At 65.3% G+C, this 8,865-nt stretch overlaps 1 protein-coding gene across 1 annotated transcript in view; it reads right to left on the reverse strand.

Moving 5' to 3' along the window:
* The window catches only part of SLC12A9 (solute carrier family 12 member 9), a 7,149-nt gene extending 365 nt beyond the window's left edge, over positions 1 to 6,784 (reverse strand). Inside the window, exons 1-13 of the mRNA XM_019472872.1 lie at positions 6,685 to 6,784; positions 6,337 to 6,471; positions 6,027 to 6,164; positions 5,500 to 5,790; positions 5,143 to 5,250; positions 4,919 to 5,030; positions 4,652 to 4,809; positions 4,308 to 4,390; positions 3,844 to 3,968; positions 2,353 to 2,545; positions 2,007 to 2,181; positions 1,022 to 1,168; positions 3 to 598 (exon numbers count right to left, since the gene is read on the reverse strand). Of these exons, the coding sequence (XP_019328417.1) occupies positions 3 to 598; positions 1,022 to 1,168; positions 2,007 to 2,181; positions 2,353 to 2,545; positions 3,844 to 3,968; positions 4,308 to 4,390; positions 4,652 to 4,809; positions 4,919 to 5,030; positions 5,143 to 5,250; positions 5,500 to 5,790; positions 6,027 to 6,164; positions 6,337 to 6,471; positions 6,685 to 6,784 (2,361 nt within the window). The remainder of the gene's footprint in view (positions 1 to 2; positions 599 to 1,021; positions 1,169 to 2,006; positions 2,182 to 2,352; positions 2,546 to 3,843; positions 3,969 to 4,307; positions 4,391 to 4,651; positions 4,810 to 4,918; positions 5,031 to 5,142; positions 5,251 to 5,499; positions 5,791 to 6,026; positions 6,165 to 6,336; positions 6,472 to 6,684) is intronic.
* Between the last annotated feature and the right edge of the window lie 2,081 nt (positions 6,785 to 8,865).

An 8,865-nucleotide genomic window follows, 5' to 3' on the forward strand; every position in this document is an offset into this window, starting at 1 on the left:
GCCTCCGCCGCCGCCCCGATGGGCGCCGGACCCCCCGGGGGTCCCCGTCGGGTTTGCCAGTGCAGGCGGGTGACGGCATCCCAGGGCACCAGTTGGATCTGGGCCTGGATGCGCAAGTCCTTGAGGAGCTGGCGCAGCTTCTCCTCCTGGGCATGGGGCATGGCGCCTGCCTCCACGCAGAGGAAGAGGCGCAGATGGGCCCGGCGCCAGGCCCGCGCCATGTTAAGGACGCAGGCCATCTGCAGCAGGAAGAGGCTGCAGGTGTCGGCGTAGCGGGCACTGTCAGGCCGCAGCAGGTTGACGGGCCAGACGTGGATGGTGGGCGGGGGGCTGGCGGCCCGCCGCAGCTCCCAGGCCTTGTCCAGGCTCTCCAGCTGCCGGGCCAGCAGAACATTGCGAAGCATCTTCAGGGCGTCAGCCACGATGCCCACGTACTCCCGGGCTGACAGCAGCTTGGGGGCGGTGGGTGCCCGCAACGGGGGAAAGCCCAGGGGGACCTCCTCGCGGGCACTGGTGAAGGCGGGGTGCCGGGCCAGACCATCCTGCGGTGCCGCATCATCGTAGAAGCCCAGCACCAGGGTGTTGGGGCGCATCCCGCCTGCCGGAGAGACCGCACCGGCCCAGCTGAGCAGAGTTGGAGGGCCCCACCAGCCCTCCTGGCACTGCAGGTGCCAACAAGCCCCAGCTTGGCTTTGGCATTGCTCACCCTGGTGATTCATGCACCCTCAACATCATGCACCCAGGTGCCTCCAAGACCCAACTTGGCTTTGGCATTGCCCACCCAACACCTCTCCAAGCTCCAACTTGGCTTTGGCACTGCCCACACCAGGTGCTTCCAACCCCCTTGGCATTGCCCATCCAGGTGACCTCAAGCCCCTTAACATTGCCAACACAGATGCCTCCAAGCCTCAACTTGGCTTTGGCATTGCCCACCCAGGTGCCTCCAAACCCCATGGCACTTCTCACCCCACAGGGGCAGCAGGGTGGACCCTCACCCGTGCCCAGCCTGGGCGCCACTCACCGAGGCCAGAGGTGAAGAGGAGCTGCCGGACGCCGTGCCGCACCGAGGGTGCAAGGGTGAGGCTGACGAAGGCCTTGACATTCAGCTTGTCCACCAAGCTCAGCCACGAGTCCTGCTGGGGCTGCAGCGGGTCCGAGGGCAGCGTGTCTGGGTGGGGAGCGAGAACAGCATGAGGGGGTCGGGTACCCCATACCAGGGGCTCACCCTGGTGTCCCCGCAGCACCCCCCCTGCAAAACCAGTGCCAACCCCTGTGCCCACCCCAGCACCCACAAGATGGGGAGGGTGGAAGCAGGTGCTTCCAGCCAGAGATATGAAATTATACATAAATATATAAAAAATACCCAGGCAGCCCCATCCCCCCTCCCCAATTTCAGGCCATTAGTCACCACGGCAACGGTGGGGGCGGGCAGAGCCCATGCATCTGCTGGGGCGGGGATGGGGATGGCCACGGCATGTGCCAGGGAGCATGCGTGTGCAAACCAACACGCACCAGGGTCCAAACATGCCTGAAGCACATGGACAGGCATGAGGTGAGGATGGACACAGGCACACACATGTGCAAGGCTGTGTCAAGCATGTGCCCACGTGGGTGCTGGGTGTGCACAGGCGTTGACCCGTGCAACAGGACTGTGCTCCACAGGGGCCCAGAGGAGCCCGGGTGGCACATGCCATGTGTGCACACCAGTGCCGACACGTGCAGGAGCCCCATGTGCACATGTAGGGATGAATACTTGAGCACACACATGTGCAAGCATGCAGGACGTGTGCAAGCATGCAAGGAGGCATGGGACAGACACAAGCCACCTATGTCCCCCACACTGTGCCAAGCCCAAAGTGCCACACATGTGCCCGAAGTGTTGACATTCCCCCACTATGCCCACCCTGCCCAGCCAGGAGCTGGGCAGTGGTGGCACTCCATAGACTCTGGGAGCCCCCCAGCAAGGGGCAGAGGCCACCAGCGCTGGGGACAGGGCAGACCCTCACCCAAGTCCTGCAGCTCGACATGGCCCAGGACGTAGAGGCCACTCTTCTTGAGGTCATTGACGAAGTCAATGAGGCGGGCGCTGCCCCGCGGGTTCTGTACCATCAGCAGCATCTGTGGGCGCCAGAACTTGACGTGGTCCTTCCGCACGTCCAGCATCAGCAGATACTTCCGTACCTGGAGGGAGGGAGGGCAGGAGGTGAGGAATCCTCCTTCCTTCAGCAAACCACCCATGGGGATGCCAGCCCCGAGGACACGCTGCCCGGGGTGGAGCTGCCATGGAGACACCATCTTGGGAACACCAGCTCTCCACCCCAGGAGGGGACAGTGGAGGAGGACAGGGCTCACCTGGTGGAAGATGAGGGCCTGGCTGATGTAGCCCCAGGTGCTGCTGGGTGAGAGGTAGTGGAGAGCGAGGAGGAGGAGGAGGAGGAAGCCCAGGCTCACCGAGGCCGACACAGGGCTAATGAGGAACATCATGACGCAGCAGCCTGCGATGCCCAGCAGGCATGTGTGCCAGGTGAAGTACCGGAAGGTGGGCCTGGAGCAGGGAGAAGGGGACACCACTACCACGTGGCCCCCATGCCAGCTGCAAGGCGGGCACGGCAAGGGGGGCTGTGCCAGGGTACCAACTAGCCACCCCCAGCAAACCCTGCTGCGCCAGCCCAGGGCATGTTGGGCACCCCAGATGCCTGCAGGAGAGGGCAGAGAGGGGAGATTGTAACTCCCAGGGCATCGGGCAGCCCCTTGCTGCCAGCCCCTGGCAAACAGGGGTAATGATGGTTATGGGGCTGGCACGGCACTGCCCTGGCACGGCTCGGAGGCCAGGTAGTGTCGGGCAGCGCGTGGCAGTGCCGGCGGCCACGGCACCCGCTCAGCCTGGTGCAGGCAGGCGGAGGCGGGGAGGCAAGAAGCTGTTATTTTCTCTAATTGTTGTTTTTCCTGAAAGGCAATTAAAATCCTTTTCCGCTGCGCTTGATGGAGACCTCAGTGTGGGGAGGGGGGAGCACCAGATGTGAGGTGGGCAAGGGGACCATCGCCACCCACCCTAGCAGCCTTCCCCCCAGGCACCGATCCTGCCCCATCCGTGCCCGGCCAAGGGAACAGCTGGGGGGGGGCAAAGCCCCAGCCTTGGCACAGACACCAGCTCTCCCTTTGGAATGGGGTGCTCTGGGAGACCCCTGGGCAGTGCCACTCAGCCCTGCTCGGGCACCGCCTCTGTCCCCCCTGGGGGACTCTCCCTGCTTCAGAGGCACAGTACCCTGCACCGACGGCGGCAGGCAACACCCAGCAGGGAGATGAGGCTCCCCCCAGCCACCCCTGCTGTGCCCCCCCAGATTTGGGCAGCCCTATCAGGCCAGCCCTGTGCCAGGGTACCACCCACCCCCCACCCCAGGCCCCCCACCCAGGATCCCCCTCCCTCCCCCTTCCCTGTTAGTTTAATTAGCGCTAATGGAAAGTGGGCTCCATCACCGCTTGGCAAGCTGCCTGGGGGATGCCGGACGGGCACAGGCTATAAATTACCTCTGGAAAGCCTAAGGGGAGGGGGCGGGTGGTACCCGGTGGTGCTGGATTTATCTGTAGCCGCTCAGCAAAGTGGTGCCAGGGCATGGGGACTGTGCCAAGCCAGTGCCACGCCGGGACCTGGCCCCTTCTCCCTCCTGAGGGATGGGGGTGTCTTTGCCCCCCTTAATGCCCAGGAGAGGGGTGCTCAGCATTTCTGCCCCGCGGAGGGGCAGCAGGCAGAGGGTTGGCAAGGGAGCCACGGACAGATGGGTGGACAGATGGGTGTCTGCTCAGCATCTGAGCGCAGCCTCCCTCCCCTGTGCCAGCAGGTACCTGAAGTTGGGGGCCGATGCCCACTCCAGTGCCAGGCAGGCCAGGTTGACAGTGGCGTAAACCAGGAGGAAGAAGGTGGTCACAACGCCCGCGATGGTGTTGAGCTTCCCGGAGAAGAGCACCAGCTGCAGAGAGCAGGGAGGGGAGGCACAGGGTGAACGCACCCCCCGGGATGGCACTGCTGGCATGTGCCCGAGCCAGCCCTGCTGAGCCTGGAGCATCCTACGGCGGCGTGCCGGGAAAGGGTACGGGCAGTGCCACATGGGCATGAATCCCTGCCCCTTGGTGTGATTTATCCTTCATTTATGGGCTCGGGGAGGGAAGGGCACAGTCGCGACAGGACACCCGGGGCAGGGGGATCCCCCCGGGGCAGGGGGACATGCCAGGCTCCGTGACACCCAGCCCAGGCACCAACCCACCTTCACCCGGTGGGACTGGGAAAGGAGCATCACCAGCAAACTCACCTGTACCACCAGCCAAGAGAGGATCACCGCCATCACGGGGTTCCCACTCGCAGACGTCTTCTTGGCCAGTGTCAGCGCCCGGCCTGTGGGCAGAGCAGGGAGGTTGGGCTGGGGGACCTGGGTGAGCACCAACAGGCTCGGCCACCAGCCAGGAGTCCTGTCCCCACCCTGAGTGCTGAGGTGCAGGCAAACGCCAGGGCACGCAGGTGACCCGTGGGCACATGCCAACCCATAAAACGTCACCCCACACCAGCAAGAGGGTTGCCTGGTGCCAGGACTGGTCCCTGGCAGGGACAACCTGCTGGGTGGGGTCTGGCAGGTGCAGGCACGCTCCGGGCACTCACCGAAGAGATCATCCCGGGCCAGGGCATAGAGGATACGGGATGCCCCAATGAGGTTGCTCATGGCCGCGGAGAGGGTGGCAGCGTAGATGCCCACCGTGACCAGAGGTGGGAAGATACTGATGTCACGCAGGAAGCCGTAGTCTTTCTGCAGGAGGGTCCTGGAGAGGGACACACACGTGCTGGCACCCGCCTTGGCTCGGGCCAGCATGCCCTGGCACTGGGCACACCCTGGCACAATGGCCCTGTCGGGGGGACGGGTGGCTGTACCTGCTGCAGGTGGCACACATGAGGAAAGCCAGCAGGTTGTAGACGAGGTAGGTGAAGAGCACAGCAGAGATGGTGCCGCGTGGGATGGAGTAGCTTGGGCGCTTCAGGTCCCCTGTGGGCAGAAGCAGGCGGCATTAGTGCCCACAGGCACAGCACCCCCCTGCTCTCCTTCAGCCTCAGCTCCCGCTCCTGGTGCCACCCAGCCCAGCACTCCCTGCCCGTACCTGACATGTTGGAGCCTGCCATGATGCCGGTGCAGCCGTTGAACATCACCGCGAAGACGGAGCTGAAGCTCATCATCTGCCCAGTGGTGTAGTCCACCCCATACCCGCCTGCAGGACATACGGGCACAGGCTGTGACGCGCTGTCTGAGGCAGCATAGCCCCACCATATACCCTCTCCTCGAAGTCCCCATACACAAACTACGGGAGAAACCATCCCATGGCACCTGTTTTGTGCCCGCAAGCTCCCCCCACCCTCTCGTGAGCCCCTGCCAATGTGGAGGTGCCAGTGTCACCCCTCCCTGGGGCACAGGTGCCATGGTGGGTATGGTGGGCAGGGTAGGGAAAGCCGCTCCTCACCGCCCAGGTTGTCTCGCAGGGTGGCGAGTGAGAAGCCAGTGAAGGAGCCGTTCTCTGTCTCGGAGCCATTTAAGTAGGGCAGGCGGATGGGCACCCCAATGGGCTGCGTGGCGAAGAAGCTGACGAGGACGGTGCCCAGGACACCCGCGACGATGAGGAAGATGAGGAAGGTGGCCTTGGCATAAATGGAGGCACCCACAAGGCACACAAGGAGGCAGAGGGCCAGCAGCACGGTGCCGTAGAGCAGCTCATACCAGTAGCTCTGGGGCAGGACATGGACGCCTGCGCCCACTTTTTGCCCTGGGCAGAGACAAGCCAGGATCAGCGGGGCTCGGAAGGGGCATCACCAGGAGCTGAGAGCCACCGGTGTTGTGCCAGGCATGATGGGCAGCAACTCACCAGCCAGAGGACTGGGCGAGCCATGCCAGCTATGCCGGGCATGGTGCTTGGCATGCCTGGCAAGGTGCTAGGGCTACTCGGGTAAAGGACACCCGCTGTCCCCTGCCACTGCACGTGGGGGTACTCACCAGGCGGGATCCCAAAGCTGTCCACCACCGCCTCCACCAGCCCCAGCACATAGAGGGCACTGCCACACACGTTGGCCAGGAAAAACATGATCCCAATGCTTCCCCCGAACTCCGGGCCCAGGGCACGGCTGATCATATCTTGCTCGAGTCAAGGGAAGATGCCAGCAGCCCAGACCACCATTGGGTGCTCCCACCCCTCCCTCCCAGGCCAGGGGGGTCACAACCCCAGCGTGGCGCCCCAAGGCCACTGGGTGGTCACCCGATTTTGGCACACATGCCCTGTCCTGGCAGCACCCACAGCAAAGGATACAGTAGGCTCCTCCGGCATCCAGCGCCCCGTTGGTGGCGATGGCACACACGGACAGCACCGTCATGCCGATGATGAAGTATGCCACCGCAAACATGGCCAGGGCTTGGTACAACCCAGCATGGCCCACCACGAACCCTGCCGAGGGTGGGGGAGAGGGCAGCGTGCCCATTAGCTGGGCACGGACCACCCCCCAGACAGGGTCCCCGGGCACAGCCAACCCCCAGACCTCATCCTCACCGAGGCACATAGGCTGCTCCTATCCCCTTGCCCACAGCTCCCCCCAGATGTGCCACCCCCTTCCCTGCCAGGGTGAGGATCTCCCCACCCCGGGGTGCTGCCACCTCCCACCTGCAGCAGCACCCAGGGCCAGCCCAGCCAGTGCCCCCCACCTCAGGGCATCTCCATCCTCCTGCAGTGCCATGATCAGGCGCAGGCGCACCCTGGGCATGGGCAGCTCAGAGGGGCACACCCAAAAAGCAAACAAACAGGGCAGGGGCTCTGCTGCCTGCCGGCCCTGGGGCACTGCAAGGGGGGTGCCGGGACCCCTGTGCCCTGCTGCTACCCTCAGTGGGCAGGGGGTGCCTTGCACCCCAGCTCGGGCACCAGGAGCTGATGGGCTCCCCACAGGGTTCGTGTTGCAGCCCCGCTTGCCTGCTGCAAAGCAGGAAGCAAAAGCAGCCCCAAGGCATCCCCGCCAGCCAGGGCACTGCTCCCCGCTCCCCGCCCCCCCGGGACAGGGCACCCAGAGTGCCCCGCGGCCCGGCCCGGGGTGATGGGAGGCAAGCCCAGCCGGCGGCGTTGCGGGCAGGAAGGGGCTGCCCGTGGCTGCAGGGAGATGCCCTATCTCAGCCACAAGCCAGGCCACAGCCATGCCTGCCGGCAGCGAGGGGGGTGCCGGGGCATGGCTAGGGCATGGGCATCGCAAGGAGCCCCTGGGGAGACAGGCTGGGTTTGGGGGCACCCCCTGCAATCCCTGGAAGGCTGAAGGGTGCCCAAGTGCCAAAAGCAGGGGCGGGGAGGGTGTGGGGGAAATAAAGGGTGCCCTGAAAGCAGTGTGGGGGTAAGCAGGAGGGCCTGCTCACCTTGGAGATCTGGGGGTTGTTTGAGGCGTGGGGGAAGCAGGGGCTGCCGGGGGGGGCCACGGCCCCCCCCCGACTTGGAGATCTGGGGGTTGTGTGAGGCGTGGGGGAAGCAGGGGCTGCCGGAGGGAGCCACGGCCCCCCCACGGTGGGACAGTTCCTCTTCTCGGCAGCTCCCCTCCCCCTCCGCCCCACACTTCCCTTCTAGCCCCAGGGCCCCCCGGGGTAACGCACCTCTGGGCCAGGGGGCCGGGGCAGGCAGTGGGACCCCGGTGCCCACTGTGGGGTAGGGGTTGGGGGTAAGAGCCTTTGCAAGGACCCCAAGCAGGGGGGTGGGAAGGGGGTGAGTGATGGCAGGGGAGAGCTGTGCCCACAGCCCACAGCCTGGGGGGTCCCGCAGGCAGGGGAAGGGGCTCAAGGCCCCCCCAGGACCTACCAGCCCTCCCTGGCACGCAGCCAACTCCCGCCCTGGGTTTTCTGTAGGCGGAAAGTGAAAGAGGAAAAGCCTTAAAGCCTTCCCTGTTCCTGGACCAGGGCAGACGCTGCCTGCCCTAGGCCTCTGCCTGCCCCAGGCCGGGCTAGGGCATCTCCCTTCCCCAGGGCCCCCCCAAAGGGCTGCCACCTCCCCCGGTTCATGCTCAGCCTGTCCCCCTAGTTCTCCCAGGTTGCCCAGAACAGACTCATAACCCAAACTGGGAGCAGACTAGGACCGTATCTGTGCCCTCTGAACAGCACAGAGCAGGAGGGGCAGCTTGGGGCCTGATGGGGGGGACACCGGGGTCCTGCCCTGGGGATACCATGTGGGAACTGGGAGAGAACTGGTGTGCTGTACTGGGGGTGCTGGAGCCCGGCCCTGGGGATGCCTGGGAAGCAGCGGGGTCCCAGCACTGGGGGATGGAGGAACACGAGGGCACCGGGATCCTGCTTAGGGAAGGCACTGGGAAGGCACAGGGATCCTGCCCCAGGGACACTAGGGCTTCAGACTGGGGTCCCTTACTGGGGGCACTGAGGTCCCTAACTGGGTTTCCATCCTGCGGGTACAGCAGGAGCCCTGAGACCCCAGGCTGGAGGGGTCAGGAGAGGACACACAGCACTGGAACCCCAGCCTGGGGGAGATCTGGGCGGGCACTAAGAGGGCACTGGGACTCCAGACTGGGGGGCTCGGGAGAGGGCTCGGGAGAGGGCACTGTCACAGACCACTGGGACTCCAGAGAGGGAGGCTCAGGAGAGGGCACTAGGAGAAGTCTGGGGACCCAGTGGGGGAGCTCAGGGCGGAGCACTGGGACGTCAGACTGGGAGGCTGAGGGGGAGTACCGGGAGGGCAAAGGGAGGACACTGGGGCTCCAGACTGGGGGGCTCGCGAGGAGCCTCGGTCACGGGAGAAGCCTCGGGAGGGCGCGGGGCCCCGGGATGACACGGGGCCCCGACACGGGGCCCGGACTGGGCTGGG

Source organism: Aptenodytes forsteri, unplaced genomic scaffold (genome assembly GCF_000699145.1).
Source record: "Aptenodytes forsteri isolate BGI_AS27 unplaced genomic scaffold, ASM69914v1 Scaffold404, whole genome shotgun sequence".
Lineage (NCBI taxonomy): Eukaryota > Metazoa > Chordata > Aves > Sphenisciformes > Spheniscidae > Aptenodytes > Aptenodytes forsteri.